This window comes from Geotrypetes seraphini, chromosome 14 (genome assembly GCF_902459505.1).
Source record: "Geotrypetes seraphini chromosome 14, aGeoSer1.1, whole genome shotgun sequence".
In the NCBI taxonomy this organism is placed as follows: domain Eukaryota; kingdom Metazoa; phylum Chordata; class Amphibia; order Gymnophiona; family Dermophiidae; genus Geotrypetes; species Geotrypetes seraphini.
The window spans coordinates 77,012,756-77,035,473 of NC_047097.1; the positions used below are offsets into that span (position 1 = coordinate 77,012,756).

General features: G+C 42.6%; 1 protein-coding gene across 5 annotated transcripts in view; it reads left to right on the plus strand.

The window, feature by feature from the left end:
* Positions 1 to 9,215, plus strand: part of ARNT2 (aryl hydrocarbon receptor nuclear translocator 2) — a 247,304-nt gene extending 238,089 nt beyond the window's left edge. For 3 of the 5 annotated variants that reach the window (XM_033920573.1, XM_033920575.1, XM_033920574.1), the window contains one exon: positions 8,762 to 8,860. In XM_033920573.1, coding sequence (XP_033776464.1) covers positions 8,762 to 8,860 — 99 coding nt within the window. Of the gene's footprint in view, positions 1 to 8,761 lie in introns of all 5 variants that reach the window. The other 2 variants (XM_033920572.1, XM_033920576.1) reach the window with 1 other exon arrangement.
* Positions 9,216 to 22,718: the final 13,503 nt, after the last annotated feature.

Here is a 22,718-nt window from a genome sequence, read left to right on the forward strand (position 1 = left end):
AAGTATTTAGGAATTACTATTAAAAGTACTTTTGAGGACACAATAAAGGAAAATGAAAATTTTTTAATAAAGAAAGTAACAGAAATGTGTGAGCAATGGAATCCTTTGCATTTATCTTGGTGGGGGAGAGTTCAAACCATTAAAATGATGATTTTGCCTGTGGTTTGTTATCAAATGAGTATGATACCAGGTTTTTTTCAGGGTTCCCTTTATAAAAAGTTGAATAGTATTCTTACAAAGTTTGTTTGGTTGGGGAAAAGACCTAGAATTGCTTTAGTATCTTTACAAAAAACAATTGTGGAAGGGGGGGTAAATTTTCCAAATTTTTATAGGTACTATCAAGCCTATATTTTAAGACAGGGTATGTATTGGGTCCTCCCAGAGCTCATGGAGAATGTCCCGGATTGGTTGTATTTAGAATGGCGACTCCTGTTTCCTTTACATTTGGTTCATCTTTTGTGTATAAAAATGCCTAATAAATATAAAGGAAATAGAATCTTGATTGATACTTGGAAAACTTTAAGGTATGTTAATAATTTATCACCTATTCCAATTTCAAAATCATTAAATCAATCCATTTGGGTAAACTACAAGATTAAAATTGGCGGATATAAAATTGTCTGGAAACAATGGATCATTGCAGGAATAAGAATTTTAAATGATGTTATTTCAAATGGTACGCTGCTTAGTTTTTCACAGTTGCAGCATAAATATGGTTTTAATAAGTCACAAAGTTTTAAATGGTTGCAACTGAAGCAGGCTATTCAGGAGGGGTTCCCTGAATGGAAAGATCTTAATAATCAGTATAGTTTGGAATTCCTATGTTTTCAGGCGGATTTCTTGGGTCACCAAGCCGCTCAGTGGTATAAATTGATATATGGTTATTTAAATAAAAAACAAAAAACTGGTCTAAGAGACATTTGGAGCATTGAGATTAAGCACCAAATTTCTGCATCTCAATGGCCATGAATTTGGTCTTGGAAAATAAGATGTACAGTGTCGGCATCTATGAGACAGACTTGGTTCTTTTTGTTGCATAGGGCTTTTTGGACCCCAGTTCGTTTACAAAAGTTGGATAGCTCTAGATCTAATAAATGTTGGCACTGTAATCTAGAAGCAGGGACTTTGGATCATTTAATTTATTATTGTCCTTGTATTAATGCCTTTTGGAAGTCAATTTGGTCTCAAATTAATTCTTTATTAGAAAATCCAGTGGCTCTGTCCTATGATACAATTTTATTTGGAACATCGATGAGATCAAAGAGCCAAATTTCAGCAAATAATAATAAACTTCTAATGATTTTGACAGTAGTTGCCATTCAGCATATAACTAGGAACTGGAAAGATCATACAAGACTTAACTATACATTTTGGTGGAATTCTATATGTTATATATATAAAATGGAACGAGTTCTTGCTTTGCAAAAAGGAAATTATACTAAGTTTAAAAAAATTTGGGGGCCACTGATTGTATATTTGAATGATTAGACACCTTTTAATAGAAAGAATGATATGATATGGGATTGGAAGGGTATAATGTATAAGATTAAATAAAGTGTCTAATATGTTTTGGAATGGGTAGGGGGAGGGGGAATAATCTAGAATTTATTATTGAATAAGTTGTACAAGTGAATTGTATGAATATTTAATTATTTATTGTATACTTGTTGTAAGATGTGAAAATGAATAAAGAATTAGAAAAAAAAAAAGAAGAGCACAGCTAACGGCTCTGCTAGGACATCCCTCAGTTCTCGAAGTACTCTAGGGTGTAGATCGTCCGGGCCCATAGCTTTGTTAACTTTTAATTTCGATAATTCTTGGTAGACTTCGCTCTCAGTAAACTCCATGTCCCGAAATGGGACTTCCAAATTCCCTTTGTCTGTAGCTGAGGACCGGATCCTGGTGCTTCGCGGGTGAAGACTGAACAGAAGTAGTTGTTGAGTATTTCTGCCTTATCTGCGTCTGAGTCTGTAAAGTTGCCGTCAGATTTCTTCAGGCGCCCAATACCACTTGTGTTCTTCTTCCTATTGCTAACATATTTAAAAAAGGATTTCTCCCCTTCCTTTACTTGCCTAGCTATGTTTTCTTCCATCCATAGTTTGGCCTCTCTGACTGTCGTTTTAACTTTTCTGGCTTTGGCCAGATAGGTTTCTTTAGCTTCCGGTCGTTGTGATTGTTTGTAGTTTACAAAAGCTTTTTTCTTTTGCCTTACTAATTCTGAGATCTCCGCAGAGAACCACTGTTGTCTATTTTTTCTGCGTCGTTTGCTCTCAGTTTTGATGTATATGATGGCTGCTCCTTGCAGGGTAGATTTTAGAGTCGACCATAGTTCCTCTACCTTGTCTGTTGTGCTTTGGTTTTGCAGCACTTTATAAACGTAGTCCCCCATGTCCTGAAAGTTAGTTCCCTTAAAATTTAGGACCTTAGTCGATGTGTTTGGCCTAGTAGATCCTTTCTTGAGGTGGAACCAAACCATGTTGTGGTCGCTGGATGCCAAGGTGTCTCCCACTGTGACCTCTGTGACGCTGTCACCGTTGGTGAGCAGCAGGTCCAAGATTGCCTGGTCCCTGGTGGGTTCCAATACCATCTGCTTGAGGTGTGCTCCTTGCATGGAGGCCAGTAGCCTCTTACTGCCGCTGGTTGTAGCGCAAGGTTTGTTCCAGTCCACATCGGGCATATTAAAGTCTCCCACCAGCACTGTATCTCCACGCAGTGTGATGGTCTCTATGTCATCCATTAGTTCGTCGTCAGCATCCTCCTTTTGTTTTGGTGGTTTGTATACAACACCAAGATATAGATCTATTACTCCTCCATCTCTATTCACATTTGTCTTCTGCGGTCCCGCTCCCAGCGCTTCAGCCGTGAACACAGAACAGAAATATTTGTTAAGCAATTCAGCCTTTTCTTTATCTGCTTCTACATATTCCTCCCCTTCACCTTTGAGTCTCACAATGCCACTTTTGCACTTCTTCCTATCACTATATATCTAAAAAATGTCTTGTCTCTCCATTTTATAGTGTCAACTATTTTTTCTTCCATTTGCATCTTTGCTTTCCTGACTACATGACCAGCCTCTCTTAACTTTTCTCTTCCTCTTTCTGCGATCTTTTGTAGTTTGTGAAAGCTAACCTCTTATACACTCTTCTTCTAAAGATGTTTCTAACAACTGTGTAACATTCATTGTCCCAGGACAAGCAGGCAGCATATTCTCACATGTGGGTGACGTCTCCGATGGAGCCCTGGTACAGACACTTTAAAAGTGCATCGCCACTTTAAGACTTTCAGAAAGTTTGCGATAGCCCGCACCATGCATGTGTGAGTGCCTTCCCACGATGTAGGTGCACGGTCCCTCAGTTTAGTAAGTCAGCTAAGGAGATAATCAGGGGAGGTGGGTGGGTTGTGAGAATATTTGCCTGTTGTCCCTGGATAACACCTGGACTTGTTTGGAGGCCATGGAGATGGTTGAAAAGGCTCCAAAAGGCTGTTCTCCACAGGTTAGCAGGAATTGCTACTCTGGGGACAAAGTCCCACACCAAAACACTGAATAAATCTGATGATAGGAAACATGAGGACGGGAGCAGAGCTTCTCAGTGTCTGCTCAACCTCATGATGTCAATGGAAATCCATTCTGTTTTTTTAACTGACATTGTTAACAACCAACTCTAATAGTGGTTCCTGAATGTATATTATTAACAACACTAAAGGCCTGTTTTACAAAGCTGCGCAGCAACAGCCCCGAAGCCCTTTAAATCTCTATGGGTTTCGGGGCTGTTACCACACTGCAGCCGCTAGAGCAGCTTTATAAAACAGGCCCTAAGTGTGCTATTTTGAAAGTTCTGTGGTAAGAAAATTAATGGAAACGCTTTTAAAACAAAGAATGGTAAAGTTTTTGGAATCTGGTAGATTACAGGACCACAGGCAACATGTATTCACTAGAGGTAGGTCTTGTCGGACAAATATGATCAATTTCTTTGACTCGGTGATCAGAGAATTGGATAGAGGAAATGTGCTAGATGTGGTATATTTAGATTTTAGCAAAGCCTTTGACAGTGTACCACACAGACTGCTAATAAATAAACTGAGTGCTCTTGGGATGGGCCCTAAAGTGACAGGTTGGGTCAGAAACTGGTTGAGTGGAAGACGATAGAGCAGGGGTCTCCAATGTCCCTCCTTGAGGGCCAAATCCAGTTGGGTTTTCAGGATTTCCCCAATGAATATGCATTGAAAGCAGTGCATGCACATAGATCTCATGCATATTCATTGGGGAAATCCTGAAAATCCAACTGGATTTGGCTCTCAAGGAGGGACTTTGGAGACCCCTGAGATAGAGGGTAGTGGTCAAAGGAGATCGCTCTGAGGAAAGGGATGTTACCAGTGCTGTGCCTCAAGGTTCTGTTCTTGGGCCTGTTTTTTTTTAACATTTTTATAAGCAAAATTGCTGAAGTGCTGTCAGGTAAGATTTGCCTCTTTGTGAATGTTATCAAAATCTGCAATAGAATAGACACCCTGGATGGTGTGAATGACATAAAGAAAGACCTAGCGAAGCTTGAAGAATGATCTGAAATTTGGCAGATAAAATTTAATGCTAAGAAATGCAAGGTCATGCCTGATAAATTCCATGTGTAAGGGGGAAAAGGATAGTGATAGGAGTGTACTACCGTCCACCTGACCAGGATAAATAGACAGATGCTGAAATGTTATCAGAAATTAGGGAGGCTAACAAACTTAATGAGTGATTTTAACAACCCCGATATTGACTGGGTAAATGTATCATCAGGAAAGGAATGGAAAACAAAGATGAAAATGTTATAATGCCCTTGTATCACTCAATGGTATAGCTGCACCTCGACTATTGTGTTCAGTTCTGGTCGTCATATCTCAAAAAAGATATAGTGGAATTAGAAAAGGTACAGAGAAGGGCGACAAAAATGATAAAAAAGGATGGGATGACTTAAAGCGGCTAGGGCTCTTCAGCTTGGAGAAGAGGAGGCTCAGAGGTGATATGATAAAGGTCTATAAAATAATGAGTGGAATGGAAAGGGTAGATGTGAATTGCTTGTTCACTCTTTCCAAAAATACTGGGACTAGGGGACATGCGATGTAGCTACTAAGTAGTAGTTCTAGTACAATCCCACTTTATTCCGGGAGCAGTGGGTTATTTCCCTCCACCCACCAGGATTTATAGAAAGCATCAAAACCTCAGAGAGTTTGAACCTCTCCCTCTCATACCTCCTGTGTACATGTCAGGCAGTAAGAGCTTATCTCTCAATATTTTTTGTTCACGGTTTGTACCCTTGTACTGTGGAGGTTCCCTGCGGGGCCATCCTTAACTGTGGGAGATTGCAGACTGTTGGAGAACATCTGCTTCTGGGGGGTTCCCTGCTCAGCAGTAAGCCTCATGGACAGACTACACATCAGATCAGGGCTCCAGGACCATTCCCTTGGGAGCTAGCTCACCCCAGGTTTGTCTGCTAGTTGGGTGGAGTGCAGGCCGAGAGTTTCCATGGAAGTGTGACCAGGATCAGAGCCAGACTGTGTACCTCTGCCAGGTGTTTGTGCAACGTGTCCACGGGTGGCAGAGGTCTCTGGCTGTGGTGGTCAGGCTGATGGGGCTGTCAGAAGACTTGAAATCCAGATTTCCAGTTCACTGAGGCAAAGTTCACTGTAAGCTGTGTTCTGCTCTGCCTGCAGTTTCTCTCATTCAGCACAGTGAGTAAAAGTTGTAGTATGTCCTGTCAGCACATGGTTATATGGGAACAAGCTAACAGCTTGAATCAGATTTGGGGGGGATCTTTAAAAAGGGATTTTTAGGTGGTTTCCCTGCTTGACCTATGCCCCCCCACCCCTTAAAATCTCTGTTTTTGAGGGGGTTTTGTGGTTTTCTTGGACTATTTTTAGTCAAAACAGGGCCTCAGTGGCCATCTTGGATTTTTTCCAGATTTGATTTTAAAAGCTATTTTTCATGCTTGCCAGCTTCATTTTTGGAAGAAAACCACATAGATGACCTCCCCAGGGCAGGATGGGATGGATTCATGCTTCATTTGCGATGGATTGGCTGTTCTTGTTAACATTTTTGTAAGCAATATTGCTGAAGGGCAGACTGATTAGATTTGCCTCTTTGCAGATGATGCCAAAATCTGCAATAGCATAGACAAACCTGATAGCGAAACTTGAAGAATGGTCCAGAGTTTGGTAGCTAAGATTTAATGCAAGGTCATGCATTTGGCTTCAAAAACCTGAGGGAATAGGTACAGTTTTGTGACTGATTTTGGGGTTTTCCCTCCCCCATGCAAATATAACCCCGAGCAGCAGGGGACGCTAATCAGAAAGAGAATGGACTACATGTCCCAGAATACCCTGAACTTTGGGGCTCAATCCTGAGTCACAGGGGCAGGACTCAGAGGAGAGAGGCATTTCTACATAGGCTGGGTTCATTCTAGAGAGGTCCCTGAGGGAAAAAGGAACTCTCACGTTTTCCCTAGACCAGTGGTAGGCAAACTCATTAGTCAAAAGAGCCAAAGATCAACAGTAAACATAGAAACATAGAAGATGATGGCAGAAAAGGGCTACAGCCCATCAAGTCTGCCCACTCTGCTTACCCACCCCCTGTCTATGCCCTAATGACCCAATTTCCTTATCTTGACCCTCGTAGGGATCCCACATGGGTATCCCATTTATTCTTAAAGTCTGGCACGCTGTCTGCCTCGATCATCTGCACTGGAAGCTTGTTCCAATGATCAACCACTCTCTCTGTGAAGAAATACTTTCTGGTGTCGCCATGAAATTTTCCGCCCCTGAGTTTGAGCGGGTGCCCTCTTGTGTACAACGATTAAGATTTCTTTAGAGACCCATACCCCGCACCCGCTTGCACTATGACGGCTACGTCAACCCGACTGACACACCATTCGCCCGCACATAGTCGAAATCAATTTGTGGCAGAGCCTAGAGAATGACACGGGGAAAAAATTTGTCTCCATCCCCGCGAGCTCGGTCTCCATTCCCACAAACCAGCTGATCCCATCCACACAAGCCTCGAATAGTTTTATACTGAACTTATTATAATAAATTATAAAAAGAAACAATATTCTGTACAATTGTCAATTTATAAATCAGCGTCTTCTCCCCACTCTCTCTTCCCTTTTTCTCTCAGCCCACTCTCTCTCCACTTCCCTTCAGCGCACGCACATAAAAACAAGCAAGAAATTTTATATCATTTTCATTCTATTCATTCATAGAAATTAAAATATAAATAATGCCAGTCACATAACAAAACATGATTTTACAAAAATATTTCCCTGCACAGTCAAGCCTGCAAGGATTACTAGATGTCTTTCAGATCTCCCCTCTCCCTTACCTTCGTGGCCAAGTCAAAATGATCTACCAACAATAAAATTGTAAAAAACACAAAGCATACTGTATGCAGAGAAAATGTTAATTATAATTTATATTCCGTGGGTTTTCAAAGAGGTCAAGGCAGATGACTTTATGCAATGTCATCTCAGTAACAACGATACAAAAATAGACAAATATACCCCCTCCCTTTTTACTAAACCACGATAGCAGTTTTTAGTGCAGGGAGCTGCGCTGAATGCCCTGCACTGCTCTCGATGCTCATGGGCTCCCTGCACTAAAAACCGTTATTGTGGTTTAGTAAAAGGGGGCCATAGTGCAAAATATAGACAACAGATATAAATTCTCAAAACGGACACATTTTGATCACTAAATTGAAAATAAAATCATTTTTCCTACCTTTGTTTGGTAATTTCATCACTCTGGTTGCATTTTATTCTTCCGACTGTGCATCCAATATTTCTTCCCTTCTTTCAGCCTCCTGTATGCTTCCTCTCCTCCAGACCTTATTCCCTCCTCCAACTTTTTCTTTCTCTCTCCAGACCTCATTCCTTCCTCCAACTTTTTCTTTCTTTCTCCATGCCCCCTTTCTTTCTGTATGTCTGTCTTTCTCTCTCGCTCCGTGCCCCCTTTCTTTCTCTCTCATGCCCCCTTTCTTTCTGTCTCCCTGCCCTCCTCCAAGCCACCGCCATTGGGGAACAGGCCACCACCGCCACAGGGGAATAGGCTGCCGCCGCCATCGGGGAATAGGCCGCCGCCGAGTTCTGAGCTCTCCCTGCTTTCCTTCCTCGTAAAGAGGATGCTGAAGCACCGGGCCATTTCATTTCAAGTTTTAAGTTTTATTAGGATTTTATATACCGCCTATCAAGGTTATCTAAGTGATTTTACAATCAGGTACTCAAGAATTTTCCCTATCTGTCCCAGTGGGCTCACAATCTATAATGTACCTGGGGCTACCTGACGTACCTGATGTCGGGTAGCAAAAGTTGGTCGGCCTGGCACTTCAGCATCCTCTTTACAGGGAAGGGAAGCAGGTTGGGCACCCCTGCTCTAGCTCACTGAGCCGCACTCAAGTGGCTAAAGAGCCGCATGTGGCTCATGAACCACGGTTTGCCGACCATTGCCCTAGACATAGGCAGAGGCAGGCTTTGGGAAAACTGACTGATGCTTGAACTGCTGGCTGAGGTAAGCCATAGCTATATTCTTTGGTTGGTGTGAGGCAAACAATAAAGCAAAGTGTGTTTTTGTTTCTGTGAAAAGTGTTTGTGTGCTAATTGCTCCAACCAGGCTAGTTTACCACAAAGCATAAGGGACACTAGTCCAGAACTAGATATGTCTGTAAGCAAGTTATTTTTCTTTGAATAACGGATAAGGAAGTTTAATTTTCTGCTTTTCTCCCCTTTTCACCCAGGATATGCTGCCAATGTCTGGAGACCCCACACAGGGGCCAGGCAATTATAACATTGAGGACTTTGCTGACTTGGGCATGTTTCCACCATTTTCAGAGTGATTTCAGCAGCAAGAGGATTCTGCACAATAATACTGACCAATTTCACTCTTCTGTCTCCATTTCATTTCCTGACTGCTGTTTTCTATTAATATAGTAACCATGAAGAAAGGAAACCCTTTGGTGTCTGTGAGGTAGGGTAGATTTGTCATGTGCCTGTATAGCCACCAGGGATGATGAACTTTGCTGTTAGCAGACTGTGCTTGAATCGAAGATTCAGCCAAAGGAAAGGGAAGATTTGTAATGGCTTATCTAAAACCCTGCCCAAGAAAAGACTTGTCTTTCTGTGTTCAGTCTGAGTTAGTTTAGTTTACTTTGAATGTTACATTGCAAATCATGACCTGTCTCTCTCACACTTCTTCCTCTGGTTTGGTATAATTAATGGTGAACATGTCTGTGCATTTCAAGCTGTGTGACGTCACATTTAGCTCTGTTTGTCTGTATTGAGAGACAGCATAGCATGTATCAGGTAAACTAAGGCAGGGACAGTAGCCAAAAGCCTCCAACTAATATAATAAAAATGTATTTTGGGATGGACAAGCCAGTGCAGGGCAGGATATTATGGACTGCATAAGACCAGTGTGCAGCTTTGCTTTATGACCATGGAGTGTAGAATCTGGAAGGGTGCAAGGGATGCTTTTTTCCCCCTAAGTGTGTCATATCTTGGAACAAAGATTGTATGTACAGTACAGGGCAATTTTCATAGTTACCTGGCTAAAAGCAGCACATTGTCCTTATCTAGGGTGGGGTTAAGGCACATGCTTAGAGCCCAGATGTAATTCATTGGCTTCCAAGGCAGATTTTTGCCCCAGTACTTCCTTCAGAGGTGCTTTGATTAATTTATATCAAATGTATATGTCGTCATATCCTCGGGTCTATATAATGCAGAACCACATATACAGAAACCTCCTTTCCCCTTACTCAATCTTAAAATCTTTACAAATGTAAAATACTCCCATACTTTAACTACTCAGTATTTACAGCAAGCTTCATGGAAAAAATGTCCTAAATGTAAAATAGAACACGTACATGCAGAAACTGGCAAAGGATTCTGAAAGATGTGAGGGCAGCATTCAGCCAGATATTTAATGCCAAACCATATCTAGGTAGCAGCATTGATATTCAGCCCCAATCAGACAAAGACAGCCCCAATCAGACAAATGTTGACTCTGCCCCAAGATGCCCTCAAGATAACCAGTTTCTATTTGACCAGTCAGAGGTCATGTTCATCAGCATTATCCAGGTAAGTGTTGCTGGATAGCCAGCTGAGATCCCCTTGAAATAAAGGCTGCTTACTTTACCTCACTGGGGATCCATCGTGAAGGAAAAACTCCCCACAGGATTACATTGTATATTCCAAAGCAAACAACTTTTTATTCTAGTAATAAGTATTATAGCAGCATTTGGCAAATCATAAATAAATCAGTTTGGACATATACAACGGAGAGAAGAAAAATCTCATACAACAGAGTGCCAGCATAGTTCTATAAGTATGGCGCAGCTTCTGTAAAGAAACTCTGCCAAAGCATGGGGGTTTTATATAAAAAGTTTTGTTGTCTTCCAAGACCATCCTCTGGCTGTGATTATGTACCACCCTATTGGAGCAGATATGTTGCCTAGCTAACTCACTCCTAGGCCACGCCTCCATTCTTCCTTGGGGGTCCCTGGACAGGCATAGCTTCTGGAACTTTCTTCTTCTTGAAGTTTCCATTCTTCACATGGATACATCGGTATCAGTGCCTCAGCGCATTAGCCTGGCATCTCTTTATCAGTTCTTAGGTTCCCAGATGGATTGTCCTGCTGACTTGCATTTCCTTTCAGCATTGTTAAATAGCTCATTGTCTTTACAGCAAGAAATCACAACAAGAAATCTACACACTCACATGCCACACATTAGTATCTCAGCATCTGAACTGAAACCAGTTTGTATAAGTCCGTGACTTCAGCAACTCCAGCAAAATGCAGGAATAGGTCTCACAACCTGTAAAAGTCTCCCATAGTCTCTATCTCACCCTCTTATCCAGTTAAATAGTTTTCAATATCAAGCACTGTAGATTTATCCTTATAAAGTTTGAATGTTCTTACTGAGATCACAGACAACATTTGAGTTTTGCTAGAACACCGATATGTCACTTGGAATGTAGAACATAAATATTTCGGTTTTCTTTCTTGACATAAGATGAAAAATTGATTAGTCCAATTTGAAATCAGCAGCCAGTAGTGGCTCTTCCAGCAGCTGAATTTTGTATAATCTGAAAGTCTTTCATGGTCTTTTCTGAAAACTCCAAACATAAAATGTTTATGTTTATGCAAATATTTGATATCCCACAAATGCAAAAGGTCAAAGCGGCTTATAAAATAATGTAAAATCAAAGAGCAGAAAGGAACACCAGTATACAAAGGACAGAACATTCAATTAACAATTTCAGGGAGCTACACCAAACATGACAGTCCCCTTGAACTCTGGAAATTTATAATGGAAATGAAGAATTAAAGGCGAATTGGAAAGGATGCATCTTCAGTAATGATTTGAATTTTGGGAAAGACAAATGATTAGAAAGGGATGGGGGAAGATAATCCCACAATGAAAGGGATAAGATAGCACAGGTGGACTTATAATGGGCTGACTTGGGAGGAGGAAGAAGCAATGTCAGGTACGGGAGGAAGTATAAAGAATTGTGACACAGGATAGATATAATAGGGTGTCTAAACATAGAGCCTTGAAGATCAGACATAGGATTTTAAATTGACATCTATATTGTATGGGTAGTCAATGCAAGCTTATCAAAAGGGGGGTAACATGGTAGCTGCAGAATTTTGCAGTTTGTAAATGACAGATTAAAGAAGCATTGACACTACAATAAACTGAATTACAATAATCTAGAAATTACAAATGCATGAAGGAGGGTGGGAATGGAAGTGGAATCGAGAGTGGAGCTAATAGAGCATATTCTTCTGAGCCAGAAGTATCCCTTCCTTAACACCTGGGAAACCTGTACCTCAAATGGGGTCCTTTTATTAAGGTGCACTAACCGATTTAGCGCGCGCTAAATGCTAAGATGCCCATAGGAATATAATGGATGTCTTAGCATTTAGCACGCGCTAAATTGTTTAGCGCACCTTAATAAAAGGACCCCATGATAATGCACCAACATTATGGAATGCCCTCCCCACAACCTTAAAACAGGAAACTAATTTAAATAATTTCAAGTTGGACTTCCAATGACGTCATGAGGTTGAACAGACGCTGAATAGCTCTGCTCCCGTCCTCGCGTACCCTACCATCAGTTTTTCTCATCTGTTTTGCAAGCTAATTGTTTCAGCGGTACTCTTTGGGTATTCTGGGTGGAAGTGTGTCCTTGGGAGTGTTTTGGGTGGCTCCTATGGCTTCTAAAACTGTCAAGATCGGGAACATGGTAAGCCCCAAGAAACAAAGATGGCATCGGACATTAAACCCTCTAGCCTGTCGGCCTGTCCAGCGTGGATCGCGGATATTATATCCGAAGTCACAGCTGCAGTGGAAGCTGCGATAGATAAGAAGTTGCAGCAGTTCTTCGATAAAATTAATATAGCCCATGAAAGGCTGGACAGTATGGGGCTTGAACTTGATGATGCACAAATACAGGATGTTCGGGGCGGTACTTGGAGAGACTTCCCAGGAAAGGGACTTGGCAGATCTGATCGACAAATCAATGAAGCCGTCCACACAATGTGCGGTGGCGGCAAAAAGGGCGAACAGAATGCTAGGAATGATAAAGAAGGGGATCACAAACAGATCGGAGAAGGTTATCAAGCCGCTGTACCGGGCCATGGTGCGCCCTCACCTGGAGTACTGCATACAGCATTGGTTGCCGTAGATGAAGAAGGACACGGTACTACTCGAAAGGATCCAGAGAAGAGCGACTAAGATGGTTAAGGGGTTGGAGGAGAGGCCATACAGCGAAAGATTAGAGAAACTGGGCCTCTTCTCCCTCGAACAGAGGAGAATGAGAGGGGACATGATCGAAACATTCAAGGTACTGAAGAGAATAGACTTAGTAGATAAGGACAGGTTGTTCACCCTCTCCAAAGTAGGGAGAATGAGAGGGTACTCTCTAAAGTTGTAAGGGGATAGATTCCGTACAAACTTAAGGAAGTTCTTCTTCACCCAGAGAGTGGTAGAAAACTGTCACAGGGGAAAACATCCTCCAGGGATTCAAGACAAAGTTAGACAAGTTCCTGCTGAACAAGGACGTACGCTGATAGGGCTAGTCTTAGTTAGGGTGCTGGTCTTTGACTAGAGGGCCGCCGCGTGAGCGGACTGCTGGGCATGATGGGCCACTGGTCTGACCCAGCAGTGGCATTCTTATGTTCTTATGCCCAGCACTGGGTCAGTGCTTTAGAAGATTGAGTGCAACCCATGGAAATGGGCACAGCTCAGATGGAGAAGGAATTGGCACTACTTACCCAAAAACTGGATGATCTGGAGAACAGGGCTAGAAGAAACAATTTACGTCTGGTGGGCCTCTCGGAGTGGATTGTGAATGCAGAATTACCCGCTTTTCTGGAGACGTGGATCCCCAATCGCTCTCATTGGATTCCCAGTTGGGTAAATTTCGGGTGGAGAGAACTCACCAATTGGGGCCTCAGGGTCCTAAGGGCTCCTGTCCCGCGTGGTTATCAAGCAATACGAGCAGGCAAAGGCCTCTGTCACAACAAGAATATATTATGTTTTCAAGACTACTCCATGGCGGTGGTGGTGCGGTGCCACAAATTTACTCCCATCTGCTCGGCTTTGTTTACCCACAAGGTGAAATTTGCCTTGCTCTGCCCTGCACGATTGCGAATTCAGGAGGAATGCACTCAAACTTTTGATTCCCGGCCACCACGTTGACCTTTGTTGACACATTGGGAATTATCGTGGTCCCCCAGGCAGAAAGCAGGAGGCAGATGGATACCACAGAGGACACCGCTGGGAACCCTTAGAATCCTGTCTGTTCGGGACCTGGTGGTATGGTGGTGGTTTGCAGTTGGGTAGTTTGAGTGGTGGTGTTGGGGGCAGTTTGTCTTTTGGGGGATACTAGCTGGTAGTGAGCCTGTGTTGCTTCTGGTCTGTGTTTGGTATGGCTGGCCGTGAGTTTGGTTCTGGGGGAGTTCTAGATTTATACTAGGGTAATTTTTTGGGTACTGTTACAATAGGGCAAAGATTGGGATGTGACCTGTGAAGTGGGTTTTTGGGGGGAAACACAGGGGGGGAGTAGATGGTAATAATAGTTTGGGTTTGGGGGTGAGGACAGGATGGGTTCAGCACTACAGTGTCTGGTTCTTTTTGTTTTGGTGGTTCTCTTTGGGAGTTCTCTTTTGGGTTATTGCTATAGGGGGGGGGGTCCAGTGAGGGCTGGGCACTGGCTCATGGTTTTGCAAGTTTTGTTTCTGCAAGTCATCATGTATTATACTGGTTATGGGTGATTTCCCTCTGCGGGTGTGCTCGTGGAATGTGGTGGGGATAAACTCGCCGGTAAAGTGCTCCAAGATATTATAAACACTAAGAAAAAAGGAAATGCATATTGCTTGTATTCAAGAGACGCATTTGTCAGATGTTGAACATGAAAAATTGGGCTGGGGATGGGTCAAAGAGGTTTATTATTCCACGGGCACTACCCGTAATGCGGGGGTGACTATCTTATTCAGTAAGAATCTCCCATATACTGTGTATAGGGTTAAAGATACGGGGGGGGGGGCAATATTTGTTTCTTCATATTGACATTCAGGGATAGGAGATGATGCTGGCCAATATCTACGCACCTAATGTATTTAATTTGGATTTTTTCCAAGGTGGTGGGTCTGTGCGCCACTTTCCCTGATATACCCCTGATGCTGTTGGATGATTTTAATGTGGTTTTTGACCCAGATATGGATTGTCTGGGAGGGATATCTTCAGCAGATTGTAGGCCAGCGAGAGGTATTACGCAGTTTTGTAATGTTTTGGACCTGACAAAGATTTTACTCATGTGGCTCGTTGCTCATCCCACCATGTCCAGAATTGACTATATTTTGGTAACTTCATCTTTTCTTCCCCGAGTTACCAGAGCTGAGATAGATACGCCCACTCTTTCGGATCATGCTTTAGTATGGGTGGAGTCCAGGGGATGCAGTTTGGAAGCCGACCTAGTCTGTGGAAATTTCCTCGTTTTATTGTAATGGGAACAGCGTTTTAAGGCTTGTATTATCCAAAGATGGGAGCAATTTTTGTTGGATAATGCCTCTTCCACCCCAAATCTAGTATTGTTATGGGAAACTGCAAAGGCAGTCCTCCGTGGGGAAACTATAGTGTATGTAGCCCAGCAACTGAAAGAACAATCGAGGGAACTGCTATATTTGAAAAAGAACATTGATGTTTGCAAACGTCAATGGATAGCTTCTAGATCCTAGATTAGGCATGATTCTCTCTTGGTGGCCCATGTGGCCCTTCAAATTAAGATTCATGAACAAACTATGCGGTCCCATCAATTTCATAGACATCATTTTTATAAATATGGTAATCATTCAGGCAAATTGCTGGCTCACCTGGGCCCTCATTTTTGTAAGGGGCTTTTGTTTCAAAGTTCTTTTGTTATGGACAGACAGCGCCTCACTGAGATCTTTTTTCAAAATTTTTGGGAGTTTTATTCTATACGGTAGTCCTCCCCTGGTACTTTAGTTTCTTATCTGCAATCTCTTCATTTACCACAGTTCTTAGGGGAGGAAGGTCAGTATCTCCATGCACCTGTCAAGCCCAGGAGATACGAAAGGTGATTAAAGATTCTCCCTTGTCAAGAGCATTGGGACCTGATGATCTCTCCTCAGAATTTTATAAAATTCTGCAAGATCATATTGCGGTACCTTTGGAGGCTTACTTTGCAAAAGTGGTATTTGAGGGTACCTTTCCAGACCATGCTAACCGAGCGCATTTAGTATTGATCCCTAAGCCTGATAAGAACCCGGCTAATGTGGACTCCTACCGGCCAATCTCTCTGATAAATTATGAACTTAAGGTAATGGTGAAAATTTTGGTTTTGCATTTGTCCATTCGAGACAGGCAGTGTGGAATGTGAGAAAGGTCATGGCTGCTTTGGGACATAGTGTTACTCATTCCCTTCCGGCCCTTTTGATTAGTTTAGATGCCCGTAAAGCTTTTGATTGTGTGGCCTGGGATTATTTACATTACATTACATTAGGGATTTCTATTCCGCCATTACCTTGCAGTTCAAGGCGGATCACAAAAGAATTATCAAGAATGTATTACAACAAGAACTTACTAGAAAAAAAAAAAAGTTTGGACATTTTCAAAGAGAGTAAGAAAAGTGTATGGTTATTTGTTTGAGTAGTTGGCTTTAGTGAGAGGTGGTGATTGAAACTTGCAGTGTTATTTCTTTTTTCAGAGCTTTCTTGAAGAGTATGGTATTTATTTCGTTTCTAAAAGTCTTCTAGTTGAGGGATGCCGTCAGTAGATTGGTGATTTGTTTGTCTAGTTTGGCTGCTTGAGTGGCCAGGAGGCCATATAGTTTTTTCCGTTTGACCTCCTTAATTGTGGGGTATGAGAAAGGGGCGTGAGTTTTACTATGTCTGGTTGAGGTGTTGTGGATGAGGCAGTTATTCAGGTAGATTGGACTGTCTCCGTATAAAGTCTTAAATAGTAGACAATAGAATTTAATTGTATTCTTTTTGGTATTGGAAGCCAATGTGATTTGAGATATGCTTCTGTAATGTGGTCGTGTTTCTTCAATGAGTAGATGAGTCTTAGTGCTGTGTTTTGGATAGTTTGTAGTTGTTTTGTTATAGTTGCAGGGCAAGGGAGATAGAGGATGTTACAGTAGTCAAGTAGGCCTAGTATTAGGGACTGAACTATGAGCTGGAATTGAGTTTTTTCGAAGAATTTCTGAATTTGTCTTAAGTTTCTCATGACTGAGAATGATTTTTGTGTTGTTTTATTGATTTGCAGTTGCATGGTGCAGCATCTGTCGATTGTTATTCCTAGTAATTTTAGGGTGGCTTGAATGGGGTAGTTGATTGCGTTGATTTCAATGTTGGTTATGGCTGGTATTTTGTTGTTTTCTAGGAGGATGAATTTAGTTTTATCTGGGTTCAATTTCAGTTTGTGATCTTTCATCCAGGTTGCTACTGATTTTAGTGTTTGGTGTATTGTGTTTGTCATGGAGAGTTTTGGTTGATCGAAGGGTATGAGAATGGTAATGTCATCTGCATAGCTTTAGGAGGTTATGCCTTGTTTGTCCAGGTGTGAGCTGAGGGAGGCTGTATAAAGGTTGAATAGAGTCTGTGATAGAGGGGAACCTTGGGGAACTCCGCAGGGGTTTGACCAAGGTTCAGATTTTTCTTTGTCTGATTTTACTCTATAGGTTCTTGATTTAAGGAATCCTTCAAACCATGAGTATACTTTATCTATGATACCTATTGTATCTAGGATTTGTAGTAGTATGTTATGGTCCACCAAGTCGAATGCAGCGGTCAGGTCTAGTTGTATGAGCATCATTTTTTTTTCCTGAGCTGAGGTGTTGTCTGGCTGTGTCCAGGAGAGATCCTAGTAGTGTTTCTGTGCTGAAGTTGTTTCTGAAGCCGGATTGCGTGGGATGGAGTATGTTTTGGTTTTCTAGGTAATTGGAGAGGAATTTGGCAACTAGTCCTATTATTTTGACATAGAGTGGAATAGAGGTAATGGGTCTGTAGTTGGTTGTCTGATCTATCGGTCCTTTGGGGGTCTTTGAGGATCGGGGTGATGATGATTTCGCTGAGGTTGGTTGGGTAGTAGCCGTTTATGAGCGAGATTTGTATCCAGTTCAGAAGAAGAGCGTGGAATTTTGTGCTGGATGTTTTTAGGAGATATGGTGGACAGTTGTTGAGGTCACAGGATGCATGACTGTTATTTTTTTAGTATTTTATTTATTATTTATTTTCTGTTTTGGCCAAATATGGCCTGGAAGCCCTTTTCTGGACATGGTACGGATTAAGAACATAAGAATTGCCACTGCTGGGTCAGACCAGTGGTCCATCGCACCCAGCAGCGGCCCCCAGGTCAAAGACCAGTGCCCTAAATGAGACCAACCCTACCTGCATTCGTTCTGGTTAAGCAGGAACTTGTCCAACCTTGTCTTAAATCCCTGGAGGGTGTTTTCCCTTATAACAGACTCCAGCAGAGCATTCCAGTTTTCTACCACTCTCTGGGTGAAGAAGAACTTCCTTACATTTGTACGGAATCTATCCCCTTTTAACTTTAAATAGTGCCTTCTCGTTCTCTCTACCTTGGAGGGTGAACAACCTGTCTTTATCTGCTAAGTCTATTCCCTTCATTATCTTGAATGTTTCAATCAAATCCCCTCTCAGTCTCCTCTTTTCAAGGGAGAATAGGCCCAGCTTCTCTAATTTCTCACTGTACGGCAACTCCTCAAACCCCTTAACCATCTTAGTTGCTCTTCTCTGGACCCTTTCAAGTAGTACCATGTCCTTCTTCATGTACGGTGACCAGTGTTGGATGCAGTATTCCAGGTGAGGGCGTACCAACCCTAGTGTGGCAGTAAAGGTCAATGGAGTTGTGCCTGTTGGTTTCCCAGTGGAGCAGGCTACTCATCAGGGTTGCCCCCTTTCCCCCTTATTCATTTTTTTTTGTAGCCTTTACTGCAGCGTATACGGGAGGGTGGTTCTATTCTGGGTCTCTCTGTGGGCCAGGACGAAGTGCGTTGTTTGACATTTGCTGATGATGTACTTTTGCTGTTAACCCTGCAGGTCTTTTCAGAGGGTTCTGCAGTTGGTGGATCTCCATGGAGGGTGTCGGGCTTTGAATTTAATTTGGAGAAATCTGAGCCCTTGCCCATTAGTGGGTATAATTTTCGGATTGGACTATTTCCTTTCCTTTACGGAAGGTGGCGCACAGACTTAAGTACCTGGGGGTTTATTTCACTGGGGATCTACGGAAAGCTTATACTGAAAATTTTACGGTATTGTTGGGTAAGACAAAGGACTTATTAGCTCTTTGGACTAATTTCCTGCTGACATTGCGGGGCCGTATTGCTTTGTTTAAAATGGTATTGTTTCCAAAATGGATTTATGTGATGCAGACTTTCCCTATGTACGTGACTAACAAGGATATAGGCCTTTATCAACAGGTTTTGCGGAAATTTCTCTGGAACAATTTAAAAAAAAACCCAGATTGACACGTGCACAACTCTCTTACCAGTGGGGAGAGGTGGTTTGGCACTCCCTGATCTGAGAAGATACAATATAGCTTGTTTCCTTCGACATCTGGTGGATTGAATTAAGAACACTCTATTTATACTCCTGTTCTTTTGGAACAGCAGCTGATGGCACCCCAACACATTTGTTATATTATCTTCATGCGAGGTGACCTCATCAGATCTTTCCTACCTGTTCTTACCCTTTGCTGAAATCAATGAGACAATGTTGTCAATGGCTGTGTAAATGTTTGCATCTGCCTTTTACATCAACGATATTACTGCCTTTATGGGGGAATCATGATTTGGATCCGGACACCTCTAAGACTTACTTGCAGAGATGGCTTGCTTATGGTTTACGCTATGTGCGGGATGTGGTATCTGAACAAGGACTTCCTCTTTCCTTTCCGGACATTCAGGCTCAAGACTTTTTGCAGGCCAGAGATTGGTTTTCTTATCATCAAATCTCCCATTATCTCCATTCTTTGGATCACAATATATTAAATGAAGACATGGCAGATATGGTATAGGAAACTCTGACATTGTCTCGTCAACTACGGACCAGCCTCTCCTTTCACCAAGTCAGCTTGGGCGGTTTTAGTGCTCCCTGGGACTATGATACTGTGGCGGTGGTGTGGAATCAGGATCTTGCCTCCCAAGAACAGATTACAGGAGATGGCTTATGTCTTCTTATGAAACATCTTGGGAGAAAGCAATCTTGAGAGAGACTTGGGTGTGCTGGTGGATGCATCACTGAAGCCATCTGCACAGTGCGCAGCGGCCTCAAAAAAAGCCAACAGGATGCTGGGCATCATAAAGAGGGGCATAACTACCAGGACGCGGGAAGTCATCATGCCACTGTATCGAGCGATGGTGCGTCCGCATCTGGAATACTGCGTTCAATATTGGTCGCCGTACCTCAAGAAAGACATGGAGGTACTTGAGAGAGTCCAAAGGAGAGCAACGAAACTGGTAAGAGGGCTGGAACACTACCCATATGCTGAGAGGTTGGATAGGCTGGGGCTCTTCTCTCTGGAAAAAAGGAGGCTCAGGGGTGATATGATAGAGACCTTCAAAATCATGAGGGGCATAGAGAGGGTGGATAGGGACAGATTCTTCAGGCTGAAGGGGACAACAGGTACGAGGGGGCATTCAGAGAAACTGAAGGGAGATAGGTTCAAAACGAATGCAAGGAAGTTTTTTTTCACCCAGAGGGTCGTGGACACTTGGAATGCGCTACCGGAGGAAGTGATCAGGCAGAGTACGGTACAGGGATTCAAACAGAGACTGGATGGATTCCTGAGGGATAAAGGGATCATGGGATACTGAGAAAGCTAACCAGAAAATAAATGTAGAAACCCAACCAGGTCGTGCAGGTGCAAGACCGGAGGGCTAGGACTTTGATAGGAAGATAGGACTCAATTAGGAAACCAAGGAGGCATGGGGGCCCCTTCTGGTGATTTAGACAGGTCGTGAACTGTTTGGGCCGCCGCGGGAGCGGACTGCTGGGCAGGATGGACCTATGGTCTGACCCGGCGGAGGCACTGCTTATGTTCTTATGTTCTTATCTTCCGAGATTGACCTGCTCTATTATTCTGCAAGAACAGCATTACAAATTCCTGCTACGTCTCTACATTTCCCCTTATAAAGCTTATGTGGCGGGGTTTGCCTCTCATTCTCGCTGTCCAAAGTATCAATCTACGCCAGTTGGCTTCTTCTACATGTTTTGGTCCTGTGAGAGACTGCAAGCATTTTGGTCTTTTGTTGGTCTCTATCTACAGATGGTTCTGCAGAGACAGGTTCCTCTGCGAGTTGCTTTTTTCTCAAGTTTCTTCTTTGGGATTGTCTAGGGGGAATAATTTGCTATTGCAAAAAGTTTTTGTTGGCCAGGAAATGTATTCTTTTATTATAGAGGCATGCTAAGGTGCCAGCTGTTACAATGTGGAGATATGAACTGTTTCTTTTGTTAAAATATGAATATTTGGATGTCAAACAATGTGGTCCTGGTTGGTGGAGACAATATCGGGCTATTTGGGCTCCTGTATGCGATAGTCTGTCTCATAGAGCTCGAAGTGCTCTTTTTAATTCCTGAATTTTTAGACACTGGAGGGGTGGGTGGGGGTGGGGGGGTTCCTTGTTTGTCATTGTTGGAATCGTTTAGTCTCTGTGAAGAAACCACGCGGTAGACTGTATTGTCGAGTAGTTCTGTTTAAGATTGTGCTTTGCATTCAGATTGTTGTATGTTTGTTTTGTATTTTTGCATAAAATAAAATAAATAAATAATAATTTCAAGTCCAATCTTAAAACTTTTTAAAGATGCTTATGAGATTTAGATAAAAGGTTCATTCTGGACAACCCCGTTTCCCTGATGTTTTTTCCTTCTCCTTTTTATTTTAAGTATTGTCACCTTTCCCATTTCCCTTTTGTTCAATGTTTTGTCAATAGAATTTTTAGTATGTATGTTCCTTCCCCTGATTTTGTAATCATTTTTTATAAATTCTGTGTGATGTAATCAAGCCATAATAACTTGAAACCTGAAATCAAGCAATACCCCCCCCCCAAAGATATCAAAAGGATTCTATTTGGGTCAAATCAGTGAGAAGCTTAATTTGAACTGTAGGAATAGAACGTAAAGTGGTGATCCAACATGTAATTGTTTTTGAAGGATTAAGGACAAGTCCCTGGGATGTTAACCATGTTGCAATTGAATCAACACAAGATTGAAGAGGTCCTGACTCCTAAATCTAGCTTGTAGGCTGAAACTGGAAAAATCAGGAGAATATCTGATATTGCAGTTCTGAATTAAAGTTGCTAATGTACTAAGAAAGATATTGAATAAAAGGGGATAGCACCAAGCCTTGTGGCACCCCACAAACTACAGAGATTGATGGAAAAGTAGACGAAGGTGAAAGCGAAACTTGGAATGTTCTGTTAGTCAGTAAAGAGGTAAACCATTGAAGTACTGAACCTGAAATACCAGTGGACTCAGTGGCTTAGCAAGGTGCAGAGGAGCCCCTCCTCCGCCCTGCTGCATGTGCACCCTTCCTCTGTACCTCTTTAACTTTCCCGGCACAAGTAGTATCACCAACTTGCTGCCCGCATTGGCTCTCTCTCTGTCACTTCCTAGGTGCGGGACCAAGAAGTGATGTCAGAGGGAGAGCCAACGCTGGCCTAAGCAACAAGTTGGAGTTGCTCGCACTGGTGAAGAGCTAGAGGTACAGCGGAGAAGTGAAGGCGCACGCAGCGAAGGGAGGAGTGAAAAAGAACGAGGGGGGGCAGAGAGGAGGATGGGTGCCAATGCCCAGGGCAGACCTTTATTAAAGTCACTGAGGCCAGGATTCTCAAATAACCACTTTAAAAAACAGTCTTATCACATCTGTTTTGATAGCAAATCAAAAAAACCAAGACATTCTCAAAAAATCACGCTTGCAGATTCCCTCAACCCAGCTGGCCCACGTCTTCCAAAATAGGCCTTCCCCGCCCTGGTACATCCTGGACTCTTCCAGCTTACTCCCCAGCCTAGGTATCCGTTACCTGAGGTAGGAGAATATTGCGTTTTCCCCAAGGGTCACACTCCTCGGTTGAGATGGTTTCACTAATCTCACCACTGCCATAAAAATGTAGTTCGGTTGGTGGACATCCTGGTCCTGTCAGGCCCT